Here is a 24,014-nt window from a genome sequence, read left to right as displayed (position 1 = left end):
AAATTTTAAGTGTTAAAAGAACCAACACCTCACAAATAGGATGTCATGAGTTCAATTCTCTTTGGGGTTTAATTGTTTAAATATATATGGGGAAAAGAATGCTACCTAGCGTTTGGCCCATGTGGCTTGTGTGCCAAGACAGAAATGCGCAAAAGTACAACACTGCCCTCATGGAATGGCAAAAATCCCGCCCAAGGTGATGCTTGCACATGCACTCCCATTGATCAGTACGCACTTGTAGGCTCTAGAGTCCCATGCAACGATCTCTTATATATATAAATATGGGGATCGCCAAGTGTGTGTGGCAACCAATGGGAGCGCGCGCAAGCATCTTGAGGGACAAGACTTCTGCCTTTCATGGGGGCAGGGCAGTTATTTCATCCCCCACTGTGTCTGGGCATGACTTGTGCCCCCCCACCCCCCACAAAGAACATTTCCCATATATTTATTTTAGGAAAGAGAACGCCACCTAATTCGGTACGGAACCGAGTATTCGGTTTGGATCCGATTCGATTTCAAGCAATGGCAGTTAGATCCAGATCCGGACCAAGTCCGAGATCGGTTCTAGAATTGAATACTCTAACTGATTCTGGTCGGTTCAATTCAAATATGGTTACAATTCAGTTCTTATATTCTGTTCTTTTTTGTTACTACATCCAGCTACTATATCCAAAAAAAAGCTCATGGAGAGAGAAGAGAGAGAGAGAGAGAGAGAGAGAGGAAATGAAGAACTAGAAGGATGATCCCACAAGCTCTACCTTCGGCCTTCACTATGTTCGTTCAGGACTCATGAGCACAGAAGAAACTTAGAGAGAGATTAACTCCAACTTGCATGGAGGTTGAAATTGCAAGGCTGTTGAAGATGGAGAATTGACTATGAAGCCGTTGCAACACTGCTAGAGATGGAGAAGATGAAGCGGTAAAAAATTGACGAGCTACAGAAGAAGTTGTGATCGTGAAGAAATCCATATTTAGTAAGATGCAAGGACTAAGGAGTAAGTGAGTCTTAAGGCTTTAAGGCACTAAGAGTTAACCGTCAACTTAGAGTCTTAAACCGTTGAAACTCTAAATCTAATAAACTATTAGAGTTTTAAGTTAACTTTTAAGGCGGGTATTCGATTCGGATTTGGATTCGGATTTGGATTCAGATTCGGTATTTGGTTCCTGGTTACTCATTGACATCCTTAACTGACTGTCATACTCCTGGTCATTTCCATCTTTCCAAGGAGTGCAGTGGTTATTACGCACACCCTTGTGTAAGGGCGCAAGGGCAGCGTGCACTGCGGCCCACCTATTTTAAATTCTGAAGGGGCATTTTCATGACTAAGAAAACCTGCAAAAGCCATGGCACAAAATCGATTAAAATCACCTTCCTCGTTTGCTAAAAGTTTGCCTCTGTAGTTCGTTTCTACTGTTCACTCCCGTTCTATAACCCCGACTCTCTTCACTTGTCGTCGTCGTCGTCGTCGTCGTCATCATGTCGATTGAGCTTAAACTCTCTCGATCAAACTCTATCTATCGCCCCTCTGTAAGTGTTACCTTCGTCTCAGCAAACACTGTTTATCTCTCTCTCTTTCTCTCTCATTTTTATAATTTTCAAATTTAGGATCCACTTGAAGGCAAAATCATCACGAATTTTCCTTCTTCGATCTATCACCAAGGAATTCGCCTCAGTGCCACCGGAACCGTTAATTTGCAGGTATTATCTATCTTTCTCTCTCATACTTCAATTTTGTTTTAAATTTCATAAAAAGTTGGATCGTTGTTTGTTTTCTTAATTTCTGGTGGCTGTTTCTGCTTTTACTGTTGTTGTTGCTGAAGGTCCGTGGTGGATCAGCGGGAGTAATCGAGTCTTTCTATGGCGTTGTAAAGCCCATCTACATCATGTAAGTATCTCGAGTTCCATATGAAGAAATTTGGTTCCTAATTCCTTGTAAGAATTCACGAAAACAATTAAGACTGCCAATGGGAAGTTTGGCAATTCTTGTTTTAGTTTGTTTCATTTTAATTATGGCATTACTAGTGACATTTGCACTATGTACACTGTTTTGTTTTTTTTTTTTTTTGATAGGTCCTACTCTACTCTGTTCTATTCTAAAGGAGAGGAAAGGTGTGAACGAGGAGGCTTGAACCCAAGACCTCCTGGTAGCAATGGGCTTTTACGCACCACTAGATACCAAGTGCACTGGGCACTTGTTCTTTTTTTTTTTTTGGGGGTAGAGCACTAGGCACTTGTTCACATGTACACTGTTTGTGAGGAAGAAAAAATTAAGCTTTAATAATGATGCACCAAGAGATTACAGCATTAGTTAATGTTGTTTGGCATTGCATTAGTGAGAAATCAGTAGTTCCACAAAGAGAATCATAACTGCAGTGTTTCTGGATCCCCGCTTGAGCCATGAATCATTTTTTTAATCAACTCAAGTTCGTTCGCTCATACTTACTATACGATGTAACTTGCTTTTGCATTTGCTTTCTTCTTTGATTCCCCTTCTATCTTTTTAATCGGGTCCAGTCAAAAAACAAACATCGAACTTAGTGCAAAATTACTGGAAAAAGTCACAGTAGGGGAATTGGAAGTGTATGTGAAGAATATATTCTAAGAGATGCAGATAGGCCAAGCAATTGTGTTGCCTGTTTATATTCTTGGAACACTTTCCTTCCATTCATCGTCGGATTGGAACAATGTGGTTTTATGAAAGCCTCCCTCAAGTCAGTTCACTTTTCTATGTCCCAATTTTTGTTTATGTATTAGTGGAATTAATGACCATGGAAGACTTCCCATAAATTGGAAATGTTATGTGTCGGTTCTATGGGTTATGTGTCAGTTCTATGGGGGGTATTTATGTAATGTTATTTCTTATTTAATTGTAAAGTACACTTATGTCCAGTTTTTTTTTTTTTGGTGAATAAATGTCCAGTTTTTAGTCTAGTGTATAGTTGTGGACCCTGTCCTTAATTGTAATTAGTTCTTTTTACATCATTATAAATAAAGTCCCCCACCCACGGTTTGAGTATTCTGCTCATTACTCAAATCATGGGTTGTGTTCTCTTCTCTTCTTCGACTTCTCTCTTCTCCTCTCTTTCTTATGTCCAGGTAATGATTCAGGTTTTGTTATTGTTACATGGTATCAGAGCATTGATTTCAGTACTTGGGAATTGGGATTCCTTTTTGATTCCTGTTCTGATTGTGGTTAATGTTTTTCCGAACCATTTGGTGTACAGCCACTTTATGTTATTTTTTATTTGTTAGAACCCTAGTTTCTTGAACATGCATAACTATGATTTCATCATTATTGTTACTAAATTTATTGGAGGAGGAAAACTTTTATCTGAAGTGCTCTCATCGTTGGATAGGGTTTGCTGTTTTTGGCCAATGCCTATAGGGTTTTCTCTCCATGCGTGTAGGGATTTAACTCCTTATGAGTTTTGTTTGATGATTCTGGTTATTCCCCTCCTCTGGTAAGTCACAATCATCATTGCGAATACTGTTTTATGGACTGGTCATATTTGTTTGATGTGGAAGATCAGATTTCCCTTGTTCCTGCTAAAACCCTAATTTTTAGGGAGATTTTCCTAGAACACAGTCATGTGTTGATTGCTGTGATTTTTGAAGGTCTTTTGTTCCTATACTATATTGTCTGTGGTCAAAATTTCATACCAAACAGACAATCATAACCATCCACGATTTCAAGGGTTTGGCTTATGTGATTTAAGGGTTTCATCATTCTCTACGATTTGCTGTTTTTAGTATTTTTGGCTGTTATTTTTGAGTCTCATGCCCCTGGTTACTGTTCTTACTGCTGGTTGTTGTTATTGGTGGTATCTCTTGTGACTAGTTGCATCTGGTTTATTCTCTGTGAAAGAATCCTACTATCTACAACATTATGGCTGATTTTAAGCCGCCCACGGATAATGTTATGTTTAAATTACATCTATTAAACTGAATGGGGCTTTAAATTATCTTTTCTGACATAGACAATTAGAGTTGATACCACAACCAAACTGAAGATGGCATAGTTGTCAAGGCGATAGGCGAATAAAGGTGCTCGAGGGGTGAAAAAACGTAAGGCGACACCAACCAAGGCGGCGCCTTGACAACTTTGGAAGATGGACTATCTGACTACGTCTTCACCTACTACGACTTCTACTGAGTTAAGGAGTGAAGGACGGAGAATGATACATTACTTTGTAGGCTGTGGAATAGTATGGAACTTTGTGTGGCTGCCAATGTAATGTTTCATACCACAACCAAGTATGTCTGGGATGATCTAAAAAAAAGTTATTTGTAAGATAAGAATGTCTAAAGTATATGATTTATATGAAAAGTTCTTTTCTTCTAAGAAGAATGGTAAATCTGTTGGCGACTACTATAGTGCTCTGATGGGCATACTGGAGGAACTCAATGTGTACCAGCCTCTTTTGACTGATTTGAAATTCTTAAATCTCAACGTGCGGAATTCCTGGTTGTGAATTTTTTGTTTGTATTAAACTCTGACCTTCAGCCTGTCAAGAGTCAAATATTAGTTGGTATGAAGATCCCTCTGTAGATGAGGCCTATTGCGGGATTCAATGGATTGTGTCCCCTTCCTTGTCTAAATCTGAATCCACCACTTCCTCTAAGGACAATTTTGCTTTTGTTGTTGGTAAAGGTGGCTGCGGTTGTGGCTCAGGATTTCCTAGCAGAGGTAGTGGTTTAGGACGAGGTCGTGGACGTGGTATGGGTGGTTATGGTGGCCAACATTCAGAGCAGTTTGTCAGACTGTGTACTCATTGTTGTCAAAATAATTACATAGTTGAGAAATGTTGGGTCAAACATAGTAAGCCCCAATGAGCACAATGATAGTTTGCTAATACTACTGTGCCTAATGGGAGTACTATAGTGGTTTCACACTTTCACCTCATGACACTAATCAGAGTTCTTTCACTAGAGGCAGTGTCTCATCTTGTGATGAGATGTTCAATTAACTACTAAAATGAGTCCAGCAGCTTGAGACATCCTCTTCCACATCTACTGTTACATTGGCTCATTCAAGTATACCCACATGTCTCGTTACCTCATTCTCCACTCCCTGGGTCATTGGCTCAAGTGCCTCCTCACATATGACCTGTAATCCAAATCTATTCTCTTCTTTTCTGCAGTCTAATTATCCATCCCAAGTTATTCTTGTAGATGGATCCTTTACTAATGTTATTGGTCATGGTGCCATTCCTCTGTCTTCATCTCTTTCATTATCTAGTATGCTTCATGTTCCTAAATTATCTGTTAGTCAGTTTACTAGACATTATAACTATTCCATCACCTTTTAGTCTTTTACTCTTTCTATTGTGTTTTTCAGGATCTCAAGACAAAGATGACGATTGGTAGAGGACATGAGAGGGATGGCCTATACTACTTTGACGTTGCTCCCTCATCTGTGGTGATGTCTATTACCTCTATTGGTGTTCCTCCTCTACATTGACATGAGAGGGATGGCCTATACTACTTTGATGTTGCTCCCTCATCTACGGTGATATATGTTACCTTTATTGGTGTTCCTCCTCTACATTGGCACTACTGACTGGCACATCTTTCTCTCTCCAAGCTACAACATATGGTCCCTAGTTGCAAGTCTATCTCTCGTATAGAATGTGAAGCTTGTGAGCTTGGTATACATCACCGTATTGTTTTTCCATCTCGTAGTGTGTTTATGAGTCAGTCTTTTTTTGCTTTGGTTCATTCTAATATCTGAGGTCCATGTAGGGTTAAGAGTCGGTCCAATTTTTCTTATTTGTCACCTTTTTCGATGATCACTCTCGTATGACATAGTTGTATCTTTTAAAGGATCATTCTAAGTTTGTGTGTTTGTGTTTTTTTTTTAATAATTTAATAATAAAAATAAAATTCAGTTTGGTGGTTATTTGAAAATTCTGCGTACTAACAATGCTCTTGAGATTACTCAACATGAAATTTCTTCTTTTGTTTTAATAATGGTATTATCCATCAAACTAGTTGCTCTTATACATCCCAACAAAATGGTGTGGCAGAAAGGAAATCCGTCATTTTTTAGAAATTACTTTATCCTTACTGTTTCATATGAGTGTCCCCAAACGTTATTGGGGAGATGTTGTTTTGATCCCTTTTATTTGATTAATTGGATGATTTCTTTTGTTCTTCATAATAAATATTTTTTCTTTGTTATTTTCCTCATTGTCTACCACCACGTATTTTTGAATGCAAATGTTTTGTTCATAATCTTCGTCCTAGCATTGATAAACTATCTCCTTGTGCTATAAGTGTCTCTTTCTTGGGTGCTTTTGTACCCAAAAAGGTTACCATTGTTATGATCCTATTCTCCATCAGCAGTTTGTTAGTGCTGATGTTACATGTGTTGAGAATATCCTTACTTTGGCGTTGTTGTTTATGACTTAGGTCTTGTCTCTCCTACTCTCCTACCTATTCCTCAAGTCATTCCTCTTGAAGATTCTAATCCCAAATCCGCAGGTGTACCATTACAGGTATACAAGCATCATCCCAAACCGTCACCGCTAGTTGTTGTCATCCTCACCTCTCTCAATCTGAGTTTTGCCTGGAGGTTCTTCTCCTGATGACTTGCCTGTTGGACCAGGAAACACTGTTCACAGCAGTGTCACAGCCCATATTTTCCTTGTGTGGAGATACTTTTTAGAAGATTTTGTGGGCCCGTCAAGTGGAGAAAGATTCTATCCTAATGCTGCCATAGTTTAGGTTCTATTTTCAGTTTAGTTTCTATTTTCATAATTAGAAATTAGTACTTTCTATTATGTAATTGGTAATTGGTTTCTATTTTTGAAATTAGAAAGTCTTCACATCATCTTGGTTGTTGATAGTGATATGTAACCTCATTCAAAGTTTATAAATAAAGGCCAAGGGGGGGGGGCTAAGAGCTAGACAGTTTAGATTAAAAAATTTCAGTCATGATTGCATGCCATTGATGCTGCTGCCTTTGCTCCTGTGAGAGTGTTGCTGCCTTGTGGATCTCAAGGTGAGGGATTGGTAGATCTCCAATCGACTCCTTGCATCTATTAAGATCGGGAGGTTCTTCTTCTTCACTCCTTGCATCTGTTCAGATTGGGAGATACATTCTTCAATCAATCTTCAAGCTGCTATTGTTTTGAAGATCAGTTTTTTTTTTCTCAAGTAAGTAGTTTACAGATTTCTGTAATTACCTTCTTCTTCCCACCTTCCAATCTAAACCTACCTACCCACAATCGATCCCCATTAAACCCTAACTCCCCTAAACCCTAAACTTTCTGTCCAGCTTTATTCCACCAACCAAATTTCAACTATAGCCCCCCTCATCCCTCCTCTTCCACTTGACCTTGGTTGTAGGCCCATTCCACCATTAAAACCCTAATTCTCCATCCTTCATTAATTTCCCAAAAAACCCTAAATTGCAGATCCATCACTTCTAACCCTTTATTATTTACAAACCTTGGCCAAATCTTCTCCTTCATCTCTAGAATATTCGACATTAAGCCCTATCCTAATTTCCAACCTTAAACCCTAATTTCACCTAATTCTCTGTTTCCCAAAACCCGAAATCCTAACCCTAATTTTCTGAAATTTGAAATTCCATACAAACTTTGATCAAATCTTCACTGTTAGCTTCCCCTAGACCTGCCTAACTTTACTAAATAAAATCCCACCCCGTTACCCTAAGGCTAACCCTAGTTTGACCTAATTTTCTTAAATCTGCCCCAATTGGCCAACTGTTTTAGGATGGTCCTGGTTATTGGTTCCTAGTGGATCTATAATCTTTCTAGGATTACATTACCTTTGGAAAGGTACTCGTTCCTGTACTCAAAACTCTTTGGTTGCCTATCCGATTGCTAATTATGTTTTTATTTTCCATCTTCCTATTTCCTTTTGTATATTTGTCCTCTCATTGACCTCTCACTTTGTTCCTACCAAATACCAAGATTCTTTATCTCAGCCTGAGTGGAAGTCAGTCATGGATGTGGAAATAGATGCCTTGCTTTTTCGCAAGACTTGGACTTTGGTTGATCTACCTCTTGCTAAGGATCTTGATGTCTAACTGAAAAAGAGGCCAATCAAGACTTGAGCACTTTAAAGCTCATTTGCTTGCTAAGGGATACACTCAAACATATAAAGATGACTATTTTGAAACCTTCTCCCCTGTTGCTCATCTAAATTTTGTAAAAGTTTTGGTCTTTTTGGTTGTTAACCTTGATTGACCTCTTTTTCAGCTAGACATTAGAATGTCTTTCTATATGGTAATTTGCATAAGGAGGTTTATATGGAGCAACCTCCTGGATATGTTGCTTAGGGGGAGAATGCTCGGAAAGTTTGTTGGCTGAACAAAACTATTTATGAGTTGAAACAGTCCCTAAGAGTATGGTTTGATAAATTTAGTAGAGTCGTTGCTAGTTGTGGCTTTTCTTAATGTTACTCAAATCACTATGTATTTGTTTGACGTCAAGACTCTATGGTTATTATGGTGGTCGTTTATGTTGATACTATTATTTTTGTCAATGGCTTGTCTGGAATTGAACAAGTTAAGTTTTACTTAAAGCAGCTCTTCTAGATGAAAGATTTGGGCGCTCTCAGATATTTTATTGGCATTGAGGTTATTCGAAGCAAGAAAGGGCTTAGTTTGTCTCAGTGGAAGTATGTTCTTAATCTTCTGAGTGAGACAGGAATGTTAGGCTGTAAGCCTATAGTCTATAGATATTCCTATGGACCCTCATATTAAACTTGGAGCGTCCGATGACGAGGAAGTTGCAGGCAAATATCATTATCAAAGGTTTAGTCGGCAAACTTATATATCTTACTGTTACCCGACTTGATATATTCTTTGTTGTTGGTGTGATTAGTCAATTTATGAAGACATCTAGGCAAGTTCATTGGAAGACAATGTGTTGTATACTGAGATAACTCAAGGGTACTCCAGGGAAAATGTCTTATTTATCCTCATAATGGACACATCAATAGTATTGGTTATTCTGATGTTGATTGGGCTGGTGCTGATGGTGATTAGAGATCTACTACAAGTTATTGTACCTTCATCAGAGGTAATCTTGTTACATGGAGAAGTAAAACGCAAACTACAGTAGCCCGTTCTAGTGCTAAAGGTGGGTATAAAGCAATGACTCACACTATAACTGAGTTAATGTGGCTTAGATCCTTTGTTCAGGAGCTTGGTTTTCTGATCAACAAACCTATGGACATGTTTTATGATAACCAAAAAGCTATTTATATTTCTAGTTGTTGAAATAAGTGGTTATAGGGGCAGAAGAGTCTTTGTGTTTTTTTCGGTTATTTGCTCTTTTATTATGTCGTTTCTGTATAAGGGCATACTTGTCCTTTTTCCCTTTTTGACTTAATTATAAATATATTGGAGAGACCTGCGGCAGATTATTCTATTCTGTCCGCAGGTCCTCTCCTCTCTTTTGGGACTTGTGTGTTTCTTCCTTCTTCTTCTTTTCTTCATTCTCTGATCTGGTTACTAAGTTCTGGTTAACTAACATGGAAAGGTAAACGTTCGTGTACTCAGAAATCCTTAGTTGCCTATCCTATTGACAAGTTTGTCTCGTTATCCCATCTTCCGGCTTCTCCTCATAGTCTTGCTACCTCTTTATCTTCTTATACTGTTCCTCAAACTCACAATAAAGCTCTTAAAAGCCCTGCTTGGAAAAAAGCCATGGATGTGGAAATGGATGCTTTACTGACTCGACATACATAGGAGTTGGTAGATTTACCTCCTGGTAAAGAACCGGTTAAGTGTCGTTGGGTGTACACTATTAAGTATCATTCTGATGGGTTTGTTGAGCGGCTCAAAGCCTGCCTAGTTGCTAAAGGGTACACCCAGACTTATGGTGTAGATTATTTTGAGACTTTCTCTCTTGTAGCTAGGCTGAATCCTGTTCACCTCATTATTTCTTTGGCTGTAAACTTTGATTGGTCCTTATACCAATTGGACATTAAAAATGCCTTTCTTTAGGGTGACCTGCTCAAAGAGGTCTATATGGAGCAACCTCCAGGGTATGTTGCTCAGGGGGAGAATAATAGACGTGTGTGTAGGCTGCACAAGGGCATTTATGGGCTGAAATAGTCTCCCCGTGCTTGGTTTAAGAAGTTTAGTTCTGTTGTGATTGGTTTTGGGTTTACTCAGTGCTTCTCAGACCATTGTGTGTTTGTTCGCCACCAAGGAGAGAGGTTGGTGGTTCTTGTGGTTTATGTTGATGACATTATCGTATCAAGAAATGATGAGAGTGGGATCAAGGAGGTGAAGAGTTATTTATAGCAGCATTTCAAACTAAAGATTTGGGCCAGCTTCACTACTTCCTTGGGATTGACGTTATTCGAAGTAAAAAGGGAATCAACCTGTCTCAAAGAAAGTATATGTTAGACCTCTTGACCGAAACTGGTATGCTTGCTGCCAAACTAGTAGATATTCCGATGGATCCTAATCACAAGTTTGGCTCTAATGATGGTGAGGGTCTTAAGGATGTTCACTCTTACAGAAGCTTGGATGGAAAGTTGTTATATTTGACAGTCACTGGGCCAAACATTTCCTATGTTGTTGGGGTTCTCAGCCAGTTTATGCAATCCCCTTGCAAGTCACATTGGGATGCAGCTATTCGGGTTCTTCGGTATTTGAAGGGAGCCCCTAGAAAGGGGCTGATTTATCGGCCAAATAAACACATGGAGCTTGTTGCCTACTCTGATGTAGATTGGGCAGGTTCAGCCAGTGACCATCGATCTACTACAAGATATTGTACCTTTGTTGGAGGAAATCTGGTTACATGGCGAAACAAGAAACAAACCACGATTGCCAGATCCAGTGCTGAAATAGAGTATAGAGCCATGGCTCATACCACTGCAGAGTTGATGTGGATTAGATCTCTCCTGCTTGAGATGGGGTTTCCTGTTCCAACCCCTATGAAGATTGTTAAGATTATCGTGTTTAGTTGTTTGGGGTTATTTATGTCTTTTATGGTTCTTTCTAGTTAATTCTAATTAGTTTTATGTCTCAAGGGTTTTTTGGGTGTTTTCTATTGTAATTCTCTTAAAGTTCTATTATAAATAAACCTGTCTCTCACGATTTAGTAATTCAACTAAATCGTGAGAAGTCTTCTCTCTCTCGGTTTTACTCTTTCTTCTCTTCTCAGATCTTCTTCTTTCTTCTTTGCTTTCTTCTTCTAGTTGTCTTGCTGCAGGGTTAGTTTTTAGCTTTAGTTACATTACATGGTATCGAGCTTTGAATTCCCGATCCACGAGATTCTCCTTTGCTTCTCTTTGTTTTGAAGGTTTTTCACCTCTTTATTTATATCGTGGTCTCTGACAACCATATCTGCTTATATTGATCTGAACTCTAGTCATATATTCATGAAGGACTAGAGTTCCCTGCTATGTTGCAACTGATTGTGTATGTTCCTGCTGCTGTTCGAAGTCCTTGAAGATTGGTTCCTTGCTTGCCCCTAAAACCTTGACAATCGATATCCAAAACCCTGTGGAAATCGATTTGTTTTTCTTCTGGGATCTGTTCTTCATTCTTGCTGCTGGATTTACAGTGATTATACATCATTATTGTTGGTTATCTTCATCAAAGATTTTACTTCTGTATTGGGTTGTTCTGCCCTATTCTTCAAGGCTATCGATTTTACCCTGATCAGGGTTTTTTTTCTTTTCTTTTGGGCTATTATCGACATTGGTGTTTGCATCTATTAATTTCCCTAATGGCTGATGCTAAGTCTTCTACCAACAACTTTAACATTCAGATTGCCAGTGTGAAGCTGAATGGTGCTTCTAATTATCTACTTTGGTCTTAAGCCTTTGAGGTCTATTGCACTGCTCGCCGGAAGATGAAATACCTTACCATGGAACCTCTGAAATCTACTGATGATAAATATGATGATTGGAAGGCTGAGAATGCAACCCTTCTTTGCTGGCTTTGGAATAGCATGGAACCCTCCATTGCTTCTAATGTGATGTTTCATAAAACTGCCAAGGGTGTTTGGGAAGAACTCAAGGAAAGCTACTCTCAAGATACAAATCTGTCCTGAATTTATGATCTCTATGAGAAATTCTTCTCTTTTAAACAAGATGGAAAATCCCTTGGTGAGTATTACAGTTCATTGAAGGGGATGTGGGAAGAACTTAATGTAAACCAGCCTATCTCTCACTGATGCTGCTGTAATTAAGTCCCAACGATCTGAATTTTTGGTTGCCAAATTTCTCTCTGGGTTAGATTCTGATCTTCAATCCGTCAAAAGTCAATTGTTGACTGGAGAGAAGATCCCCTCTATGAATGAAGCATATTGTCGGCTCCAGAGAGTTGTATCCCCTTCAGTGGTGAAGTCTGATTCAGCTCCTACCAACAAAGATAATTCTGCCCTTTTCACTTCTACTGGAGGGCGTGGCCGTGGTGGTGGTGGTACCTCTTCTCGCGGTTGTGGTTCTACTTTTGGGTGTGGTCGTGGAGCTGGTTCTGGAGGTTGTGGGACTATGTCTAACACTGCTGGTTCTGGTTCTAGTTCTGTTGATGCTAGTTCTCGATGGTGCACTCATTGTAATCGGTCTAATCATACTGTTGACAAGTGTTGGCTCAAACATAGCAAACCACAGTGGGCCCGTGAGCAATTTGTAAACTCTGCCAAATCTGATGGAGGGGCTGATTCTGTGCACTCTTCCGACACTGCCCCGGGATCCTCTACTGATGGTGGTAACTCTTCTAATGATTTAGTCTCTCAACTCTTACAACGAGTCCAGCAACTTGAGGCTTCTTCTTCTACATCTACAGCTGTCCTTGCCCACTCAGGTACTACTGTTTGTTTCGCGTCCTCATCCTCTCCGTGGGTCATTGACTCCGGAGCATCTTCTCACATGACCGGTAAGCCTAATTTGTTTTCATCTTGCACACAGCCTTCTATGTCATCTCGGATTTCTATTGCAGATGGATCCTCTATACCAGTCACTGGTCATGAGAAAGTTTCCTTGTCTTCTGACATATCTTTAACTAATGTTCTCCATGTTCCCAAGCTTCCTCTTAATCTTTTGTCTGTTAGTCAATTAACTAAAACTTTGAATTGTTCTATAACCGTTCACCCTTCTTATTGTGTCTTTCAGGATCTTGCAACAAAGACGAAGATTGGTGGCGGGTATGAGAAGGGAGGCCTCTATTACTTTGATTTGGGAACTACATCCACTGCACCAGTTGCTACTTCTCCTGGCGTATCTCCTTTACATTGGCACTATTGGCTAGGACATCCTTCTCTATCTAAGCTGCACCACCTTATTCCCAGTTGCAAGTCTGTCTCCTGTATCGAGTGTGAAGCTTGTGAGCTTGGCAAGCATCATCGTACTGTTTTTCCTTTGAGTCCAGAGTCTAGGAGTACTTCTTTATTTCAGTTGGTTCATTCGGATATTTGGGGTCCTTGTAGGGTCAAAAGTCGGTTAGGGTTTTTTTATTTTGTTAGTTTTATTGATGATCACTCTCGAATGACATGGCTGTACCTCTTGAAGGATCGATCTGAATTTGTGTCTGTCTTCAAACAGTTTTATAATGAAATTCAAGTTCAATTTGGTGTTCCTTTAAAAACTTTGCGTACTGACAATGCCCTTGAATTAATTCAGCGTGAGGTCTCTCATTTTTGTTCTGACAATGGCATTCTTCACCAAACTACTTGCTCTTTACACCCCAACAAAATGGTGTGGCAGAGCGCAAAAATCGCCATATGTTAGATGTCACTCGTTCTTTGATGTTTCATATGTATGTTCCTAAACTCTATTGGGCAGATGCGGTATTGACAGCCTGTTTTTTGATTAATCGTATGCCTTCATCTGTTCTAAATAATCAAATTCCTTTCAAAATAGTGTTTCCTGATCGGGCTGTTTTCTCTCTTCCTTGTGTTTTTGGTTGTCAGTGTTTTGTTCATGTGTTTCGCCCAGGGCTTGATAAGTTATCTCCTCGGGCTGTTAAGTGTTTGTTTCTTGGATATTCTCGTACCCAGAAGGGGTATCGATGTTTTGACCCTGTTACTCGCTAATAGTTTATTTCTGCTGATGTTGCCTTTTTCGAGAGTTCCCCTTATTTTGCTGGTTCCTCCGTTGATGTTACTCTTAATTAAGTTGGTCGGGTTGCTGCCCTTGCTCCTCTTCCTCTGTCGATAGCTGCCCCGCCTGTACAGGTTTATATGCGTCGTCACCAACAGCAGTTGCTGCTCTCACTTCAACCTATTGCGGCCACACCTTTACCGCCACCAGCTGATTCTTTGACTGCAGATCCTACTGTTGGTGTTGATGATCTCCCTATTGCTCAGAGAAAAGGTACTCGTACTTGCACTAACCATCCTCTTTATCCTCTGGCAAATTATGTGTCTGTTTCTCATCTTCCCCTTCATTATCGTGCTTTTGCTATTGCATTACATTCTACTTTTATTCCCACTTCTTATACCATTGCTGTCTCACCCTAAGTGGAAAAATGCTATGGATGTGGAGATGGAGGCTCTCATCTCTCGTAAGACTTGGTCTTTGGTTGATCTCCTACCTGGTAAGGATCTTGTTAAGTGTCGTTGGGTGTACGCGGTGAAGTACAATCCCGATGGTATTGTGGAGCGGCACAAGGCCCGTTTGGTTACCAAGGGGTTTACCCAGACCTATGGAGTCGATTATTTTGAGACTTTCTCTCTTGTTGCGAGGCTGAATTCAGTTCGTATTTTGCTTTCTTTGGCTGTTAACCTTGACTGGCCCCTTTTCCAGATGGATGTGAAGAATGCTTTCTTATATGGTGACCTGCAGGAGGAAGGTGTATATGGAGCAACCTCCTGGTTATATTGCTCAGGGGGAGGATAGTGCCCGAGTTTGTCGCCTTCATAAGGCAATTTATGGACTGAAACAGTCTCCCCGTGCCTGGTTTGATAAATTTAGCAGTGTTGTTGCTGGTTGTGGATTTTCTCAGTGCTACTTTGATCACTCTATCTTTGTTAGACGACAGGGGTCTAATGTGGTTATCTTAGCAGTATATGTTGATGATATTATCATTACTGGTAATGATGCTTCTGGGATTGCACAGGTGAAGACATATCTACTTGACAATTTTCAGATTAAGGATTTGGGTAGCCTCAGGTATTTTCCTTGGCATTGAGGTTGTTCGCAGTTCTCGCGGTCTAAGCTTGTCCCAAAGGAAGTATGTTCTTGATTTACTTGATGAGACAGGTATGATGGGTTGTAAACCTATTGATACTCCTATGGATCCTCATGTCAAGTTTGGTGCTTCTGATGACACAGACTTTAGTGATCCACACCAGTATCGACGCCTGGTCGGTAGACTTATCTATCTTACAGTTACTCGTCCTGATATTTCTTTTGTTGTGGGTGTTATCAGTTAGTTCATGCAGACGCCTAAGCAAGTTCATTGGGAGGCTGCTTGTCGTATTTTACGTTACCTTAAGGGTGCTCTGGCAAGGGCATCTATCGCCGTCATGGACACACTAGCATTGTTGGATTTTCCGATGCCGATTGGGTTGGTTCGATGGTGATCGTAGATCTACTACAGTTATTGTACTTTCTTTGGTGGTAACTTGGTTACTTGGAAGAGCAAGAAATAGACTACTGTTGCTCATACCAGTGCAGAGGCTAAGTACAGAGCTATGGCTCACACAGCTGTTGAATTGATGTGGGTTCGTTCCTTTACTCATGAGCTTGGTTATTTCAGTGATCAGCCCATGGAGATGTACTATGATAACCAGGCTGCTATCTATATTGCCAACAACCCTGTGTTTCATGAACGAACCAAGCACATTGAAGTTGACTGTCATTTTGTTCGCGATGCTGTTCTAAAGAAGTTGATTACTATTCCTTTTGTTCGATCCCAGTTTCAGCTTGGAGATATGTTTACCAATGCTTTGTTTTGACCACAGTTTGCAAGTGGCTGTTCTAAGCTGGATCTTGGTGATGTCTACGTTCCAGCTTGAGGGGGAGTGTTAAGATTATCGTGTTTAGTTGTTTGGGGTTATTTATGTCTTTTATGGTTCTTTCTAGTTAGTTCTAATTAGTTTTATGTCTCAAGGGTTTTTTGGGTGTTTTCTATTGTAATTCACTTAAAGTTCTATTATAAATAAACCTGCCTCTCACGATTTAGTAATTCAACTAAATTGTGAGAAGTCTTCTCTCTCTCGATTTTACTCTTTCTTCTCTTCTCAGATCTTCTTTCTTCTTTGCTTTCTTCTTCTAGTTGTCTTGCTGCAGGTTAGTTTTTAGCTTCAGTTCTGTTACAAAGATGTTTTGTGACAACCAGGCTGCTATTTATATTGCTAGTAATCCGGTCTTTCATGAAAGGACCAAGCATATAGAAGTGGATTGTCACTTTGTTCGCAACGCCGTCTTGAAGAAACTGGTTGAGACACCGTTTATCTCTTTGTCTGATCAGGTTGCTGATGTGTTCACAAAGTCCTTGTTTGCTCCTGGTTTTAAGTCCTGTTGTAACAAGCTGAGCATGAGTGATGTATATGCTCCAGCTTGAGGGGGAGTGTTGAAATAAGTAGTTATAGGAGCAGAAGAATCTTTGTGTTTTTTTTGTTATTTGCTCTTTTATTATGTCGTTTTTGTATAAGGGCATACTTGTCCTTTTTCCCTCTTTGACTTAATTATAAATATATTGGAGCAAACCTGCGGCAGATTATTCTATTCTGTCCGCAGGTCCTCTCCTCTCTTTTGGGACTTGTGTGTTTCTTCCTTCTTCTTCTTCTCTCATTTCTTCTTCTTTTTCTTCATTCTCTGATCTGGTTACTAAGTTCTGGTTAACTAACACTAGTAATTCTGTATTTCATCAGAAGACTAAGCATATTAGAGTGGACTGTCATTTTGTTCGAGATGCAGCAATGAAGAAATTGATTTCTACTCCTTTGTCAGCTCTAGTAATTAACTTGGAGACTTGTTTACCAAAGCCTTGTTTTGAAATCATAGTTGTCATGGCGTCGCCATAACGACCGCCGCCGCCATGGCGTCATATCGCTGGAGAAGTGGGCATATCGACCACCGATATGGATGATGTAAGAATATAGACCGATATGGCCTCCATGTCGTCACCATGGCGCCGCCTTGGACGCCATACGACATATGGCCATATCGGGCGACATGGTTGTTTCAAATTATAAAACTTAATTTTTTAACAATAACATTTTTTAACCATTTTTTATTTTGATGCTTTTTCCTTAACATTAAAAAAAAAAAAAACATCAAACAAAAAACACTAATATACTATTGACTAATACACAATCACATATTCACATCAGCAATTTTTTTTTAAATTTAGATGGGTTGTTTATTAGCTTTATTCACTCAATATAAATTATGTTCTTATAATTGTTTATCTGTTTTGTTACTTTTGTAGTGACTTTCATATTAATCATATCTCAACTCTCATGATTTTTCAACTTTATTTTCAGCAAGACTATTGCTATCAATTATTTGATAATCCATGATTTCATATACACTAATGGATATTACACTTTCATGAATTAAACCATAGTAGATTAGTAGTACACTTTCATGTTAATTTTTTATGTTATAGGGTATGTCATACCATAGTTGTCATGGCGACGCCATGGCGTGGCGCTGGAGAGGGTTACATGGCGACCTACGCCATGGCGACCCTCTTTGATTTCTTCTTCCTGTCTCTCTTTCCCTCTTCGATTTCTTCTTCCCTCTCCGATTTCTTCTTTCCCTCTTCAATTTCTTTCGATTTCTTCTTTCCCTCTTCGATTTCTTCTTCGATTTCTTCTTCTTGTCTTCTTTCCCTCTTCGATTTCTTCTTCTTGTCTTCTTTCCCTCTTCGATTTCTTTCAATTTCTTCTTTCCCTATTCGATTTCTGAATTTTCTTCTTAAAACTTGAGAAACAATAGAGAAAAAATAAAACATGGCTTGAGTATACATCTATTAACACATTAAAAATAGAGAAAATAAAAAATAAAACATGGTCAACATGCTCGCCGTAGCAACGCCATGGTGGGCGACATGTCGATATATCGACGTGACACCCCTCCACCGATTTGGATCGCCGTGACGCCGTGACAACTATGTATCATACTAAATGACATTAAAAATAGAGAAAATAAAAAATATAACAAGGTCGATATGATCGCAATGGCAATGCCATGGCGGACAACATGTCTATATATCGACATAACACCCCTCCACCGACTTGGATCACCATGACGACGTGACAACTATGTTTGAAATATATATCTCCAATGGTTCCAAGATGGGCATGGGTGATATTTATGCTCCAGTTTAAGGGGGGTATTAAGTGTGTCGGTTCTATGGGTTATGTGTATGCTCTATAGAGGTTTTTATGTAATCTCCTTTCTTATTTTAAGTGTAATGTACACTATGTCCAATCTTTAGTCTAGTCTTTAGTTGTGGACCTGGTCCTTAATTGTAATTAGTTCCTTTTACATTATTTATAGATAAACTCCCCCACCCATGGGTTTGAGTATTCTGCTCATTATCAAACCAGCTGGAATTTAGATGATGGAGGTGAGCAAGGAGGAAGAAACAAGGTGAGATAAGAAGAAGAAGACAAGAAAATAGAGAAGAAGAGAATTCCGTGGAATATTGTGTATAGAAGTATTGTCTCCACCACACCTATATTACTTCACTAATAATATGAAAGGAATTACGTCCACCTCCCTAGGGAGGTAAAAGGTAAAAAAGGAAAATTACAATATAAGGCAACTAGTCAACAAACTAGTTCCTAAAGTACCCTTATTGCATAAACTCTAACAAAACCGTGGGCTATGTTCTCTTCTCTTCTCTTTGACTTCTCTCTTCTCTTCTCTCTTTCTTATCTCCAGATACTGATTCAGGTTCTATTATTGTTACAGGAAACTTGGGTAGCTACACTGTTAGGCTCCAATAGTTCCAGGAGGTTTGGGATGTCTTCTAATTTTGTTTTATTTGATAACACTAGAGCTTAGTTCTTTCACTGTTTAAGATGGTGGAAGTGGAATATCAGGAGTGTTAAAACCTACTCAGGGGCCAAGTGCTAGCAAAATAGGTGGCAATATCTGTTTCATTTCTTATTTGTTCAACCCCTGAACACTACTCAGATGGCCAAAAAAATTTGCATCGAAATTAATGCAGCCAGAATCTTAATGTTGATAAATTAACTTAAGCTGTCTGAAAAAATAAAAACTAAGAGTCTTTGTGTTGGCGATTGGTGGAGAGTTGATAAAGCATCAGGCGATGAATTAGTGGAGAAAAAGTGAAATTTATCTCTTAAAAACCAGGATAACACATTCAGTATCAAATTTTTATTAGGTAAATATTATGTTGTTATTTTTCTATCTTAAATAGATTGAGAGGAGACTCTTTTTGATGGAAAGTTGACGTGATAATGCTAAGCATACTTAATTCTTTCCATTAATCATTTTCACGTGGCTTTCATTGACAGGGTTCCATCGAGATGGTAGTGTGTGTTGGACCTTTATCTTTTTATTATTGCCATATCTTTTTCTATTTCTCTTTATCTGACTTGGGTTTGCCATCTTGAAAACAGGAACAGAATTGTTGAGGTTAGATCTTCTGGGAAGCTAGCTTCAGGTGCAATTGAGGTAGGATGCTGAAGAAAAATATTACAAGCTTCAATTGTTTTTAGTATCAAATCAATAGTTAGATAATTATTTGTGGCACATGTTTAGAGATGTTATGGCATCAATTGATGGCATATCTTTTCAGTAGTGAAACCAAATTTTATATTCTCTAAAATTAGTCTTTTACATCAAGCAGTTTCTGGATGCTAGAGAGACATCTAATATGATTATATCTTGAACTTCCCTGTTGTTCTGGTTCCCTTTCTTCTTTTGGATTTGTTCCTATTATTGGTAATTGTATGATTATGTAGTTCATTGATGGCTTTGAAGTTAGTGATTGTTCTCTTATCTTTACCTTTATGATTTTGGTCTGCCATTTAGTTTGGCTTTAGTTACTGGATTCGTTTTAATCTTTCAATCCTTCATTAAGCAGTTGTGACTGTGATGTTCCATTATATCCTTATCAAACTATATAGAGATCTAAAAATATCATCACAGATACCATTCTCCATTACTCTGAGACAGCAAGGACAAGATAATTCTGAACCATTTTACGAGACATTCCATGGAGTGAATATCAGCATCCAGGTGTAGCATTTTCTCCTTTAAAAAGTGCATTTGATCTAGTTCCTTTTGTCTTTGGACAGTCATATGATATTTGTTATGCATGCTCTCTTCTCTTCTGATTGATTTTTCTTTTTCTTCAATTTTCATGTCATCAACACTTGTTGACTACTACTTCCTACAATAGTATCTGATTACTGTAGATATAAACAGAGGCTACTTACATAAATCGTTATCTGCCACAATGGAATTCATAATTGAAAGTGAAAAGTGTAAGAATGCATTATTTCTTTGTCAATTGTCCTTCCATATGACTAGATTAATGATTCAGCAAATGAATTCCCAACCCCCCCCCACCCTCTTTTTCTCCAGGCAATCTTATTGAGGCACCTGTTTCTCCAGAAATGGTTATCTTTTATATAACTCAAGACACACAAAAACATCCAATACATCCTGAACTGCAATCAGGTTTGGCCCTTGATCTCTTATCTTGTATTGTAACTTTTCCTTGGTACCTTGGGAAATGAGAGGAAAACTGTACTTCCCTTTCATTTTGAATGTGGGCAAGTAGAGAATGTAGAGAGGAAATTCCAATATAAAATTCTATAATAATCTCAGAGAATTAAAGCAAAGAAAATAAATCTGCAGAAATGAGTGTTGGGAACCAGCATCTCGAACTGATGTGGGAACCGATGCGTGTGAATCCAATCATGGGAATTCTATTAAACAACCTCCATTAATCTGCACAGCCCATGGCCTTTCCGTGCTGGTCATAGTTCTTATCAGGTCAAATCTGTAATCCCCATACAAGTAAATCACTAATTTGACTTGAATAGGGTTTTTCTAGATTCTAATTTTAAGTTTCTTAAAGTAAACATCTTTTTCTTAGTAGGATATAGTTATAGAAATTGGTGTTACCTGGAACAGCCCAATAGGGTTTTTTTTTTTTTTGGGGGGGGGGGGGAGAGAGAGAGAGAGGTGGATCTCTTACTCTTCTCTTCAGTTTGATAACTTTTTCTAAGATTTCTGTATATTATCTACTGCCCTAACACACAAGGCCCTGTTCATGAGTTGGGGCATGTGTAGGACCTTAGGTTGATGCTAGGGTCAGTGGATCAATTTTGGCTCAGCCAAACACATAATTTCCCCTTACATTACCTCCCTTGTTTTATTTGTTTGAAATCTGTTTCTGTTATATACAATTCTTGTACTGCTAACATAAATATACCTTTGGATAGGTGGATTCCGGATCACAGGGAAAATCTCCACTCAATGTTCTGTGTTGGATCCTATTAATGGTGAGCTGACAGTAGAAGCATCTGCAGTTCCTATACGCTCAATTGATATCCATTTACTCCGAGTGGAATCCGTTCTTGTGGGAGAGATGGTTATCACTGAGACCTCTATAATTCAGACCACTCAGGCATGGAACATCACCTCTCAAGAATATTCTTCCTTAACTGAATATTGTGTCACATGTTTGTTTTTCCTTTTTGGCAGATAGCAGATGGAGATGTTTGTCATAACATGACTCTACCAATCTATGTTATACTTCCACGTCTTTTAACTTGTCCAACAGTCTTAGCTGGGTGAGTTGTTGATTTGCTCACATATTAGGAATTAACAACTTCAATTGTACTATCCAGTTTTATATTTTCGGTGCATGAATTTCTTATTAATCCCCAGCAGAGCTTTAATGTTATTTTTCTTATGCATCCAACAAATGCTACAATTTTTTTTTACTGGTATCATTTACATCCTTTTCATCCAGTGCATAATATGCCCTTAAGGATGAGGAAGTAAGCAATTTCCAGGGGCAAGGCTAGGTCTAGATCTAATGGTAGTTTTGAGAAGCTCAAGTTTTGTTAAAAACTCCTTTAAACCTCTTCTGGGTTTTTTGGCATTCAGTGCATTAAAAACCATCTTATCTGTGATAGAGGTACTAAAGTTATTAAAGGTAGCTTAATTGCTGCAGTTGCTTTCTTAGCATAGGATCTGAACTTACATCCAAATAAGTTTGTTCTATTGAGCTTTTGCAAACACTCTTTTGCTGCTCTTCTCATGAAACTCCGAGAGATAACATTTAAAATCATTCACGTTATGGTGACCATGGGGATAAAGTGACTCTTTCATCACCCCCCCCCCCGGCCCCAATAAAAGAATAATGAAAAATCTTGTGATGTCAGAGCAAAACACATCAAATTTTGTTGCAAAGCAGTGAAGTGAGAAATTGTAACCTTCTTTTCATTGCCATTTGTCTTATCCTCAAAAGTTATTTAAGATACGGTTAAAAAAGGGTTTTTAAAATAGTTTAAAAGTGAATTATCATTATGTCATTATCAAAAGCTATTACTCTCTTGCCCATTTTTTGAGTACACATGTGAAATGACAGGATAGGATTTATCCTCGTTGAAAACAAATGTGTTACACTAAAAGGGCAAAAAAGTTGGTTATAATTTCTTTTTCAATCGCCTTAGTTACAACATTTCTCAGCACTAAATATTCTCTATGCTCCTTTTTGAAAAATTCTTAATCCCTTTTTTTTTTTTTGGGGGGGCGGGGGGGGGGGGACAGATTCACATACCAATCTTTCATTGTTTCACATGGAATGTATTTTTTTTTTTTTTTTTTTTTTCTTGTTTGCATATAATGCTCACAACATGTAGTACTGAAAAAATCTTGAACAATGGCTGTCTAAAATCCTGTGTGCAGTCCATTTTCGATTGAGTTTCAGGTATCCATCGTTATCAGTTTCCGGTCAGATCTATCAAAACTGCACCCAAATTCTGATTCCATAACTCCCAGGTTGTGGGTAAGTGTTAATTATGTACAGCAACCATTTTACCTTTTCCTTGTTTTTGACATTGCACCTCTCTGATTTCAGCTTGCAAGGGAGACTGTATCACTGGAGTTTGTCCGAACAAAGTGTGACTGGTTGTAGTGGTATCTACCCAGTCAAAATTTTTCTGTCATATAGTTGCACACTGCAGTGTATGGGCCATTTTACTTTGGATTATAGAACCTTGTTGCATAAACTTGTACTAATTATGTTTAGGGAGAGGGATCAACACATTGCCCCCTTATATTGTCATCATATACATTTAGAGGAGGAAAGGAGTTTCAGGGGGTGTCAATACATATACCGCGGTAATCTGCCCGGTTGCTTTGTCCCTTGTGTTTATTTTATGAATGAAATTATCTTCTGAGAAGTCAAAGAATTCTTACATCTGTCATCCAATTCTCTTTGGTTTAAAATGTAGGCCAAAAGTTCTCTGTGCCAGCGGCACAAAATGCTCCCAGACACATGGGGGTAGGCAAAATAATCGCTCCACCCCCCCTAAATGGCCGAAATGAATGCCCCATGTGTTTGGCACAATCTGTGCTCCCAGGTAGAGAATAATCGCCCTAAAATGTAAAGTAAAAAGTACATATAAAATGTAACATTAATTTAAATAGTTCATACAATCACTTATGATTTAAGTTCGGTTTGAAAATTCACTTCCCTTCTCATTAATTTCCCTTGCAATCTTTTGTTTTTTTGGTAGGACCTTACAACCAACTATTTGAGTAGGTTAGGCTCCATTGGTTTACTCTTGAGCAGGGTTTCATAAATCGGTGAATTGGACTGGGAATTGGTTGATATCGATCTTGCTTTTGGGGATTTCATACGGACGATTTCGGGGGAAAAAATTCAGACAACAACAACAACCATAACCTTATTCCAACTAAATCGGGTCGGTTACATGGATCCGATAGAGACTATGACAGTAATAGAAATAAGAGAAGTAAAAAGATGTAAGAGGAGTAAAAGAAATAAAAGAAAGTAAAAAAGACTAAGCAAAGGAAGAAGTCCAAGTAGTAGTTAAAGCAGCAT

General features: G+C 38.7%; 1 protein-coding gene across 2 annotated transcripts; it reads left to right on the top strand.

Moving 5' to 3' along the window:
* Positions 1 to 1,309: 1,309 nt before the first annotated feature.
* On the top strand, positions 1,310 to 23,222 carry LOC122649608 (vacuolar protein sorting-associated protein 26C-like). 2 transcript variants are annotated; one of them, XM_043842825.1, is made up of 11 exons: positions 1,311 to 1,528; positions 1,607 to 1,699; positions 1,822 to 1,886; positions 19,543 to 19,597; positions 20,075 to 20,164; positions 20,328 to 20,412; positions 20,513 to 20,608; positions 21,379 to 21,563; positions 21,641 to 21,729; positions 22,853 to 22,952; positions 23,025 to 23,222. In XM_043842825.1, the coding sequence occupies exons 1-11, from the start codon at positions 1,478 to 1,480 to the stop codon at positions 23,079 to 23,081; spliced, it is 966 nt and encodes a 321-aa protein (XP_043698760.1). In that variant the 5' UTR covers positions 1,311 to 1,477; the 3' UTR covers positions 23,082 to 23,222. The 2 variants fall into 2 exon arrangements, with proteins under 2 accessions (XP_043698759.1, XP_043698760.1); XM_043842824.1 differs by having other exon boundaries at positions 1,310 to 1,528; positions 22,853 to 23,154.
* Positions 23,223 to 24,014: the final 792 nt, after the last annotated feature.

Source organism: Telopea speciosissima, chromosome 2 (assembly GCF_018873765.1).
Source record: "Telopea speciosissima isolate NSW1024214 ecotype Mountain lineage chromosome 2, Tspe_v1, whole genome shotgun sequence".
NCBI lineage: Eukaryota > Viridiplantae > Streptophyta > Magnoliopsida > Proteales > Proteaceae > Telopea > Telopea speciosissima.
Note: the sequence above shows the minus strand (reverse complement) of the source record. Positions and strands in the feature narration are given on the sequence as shown.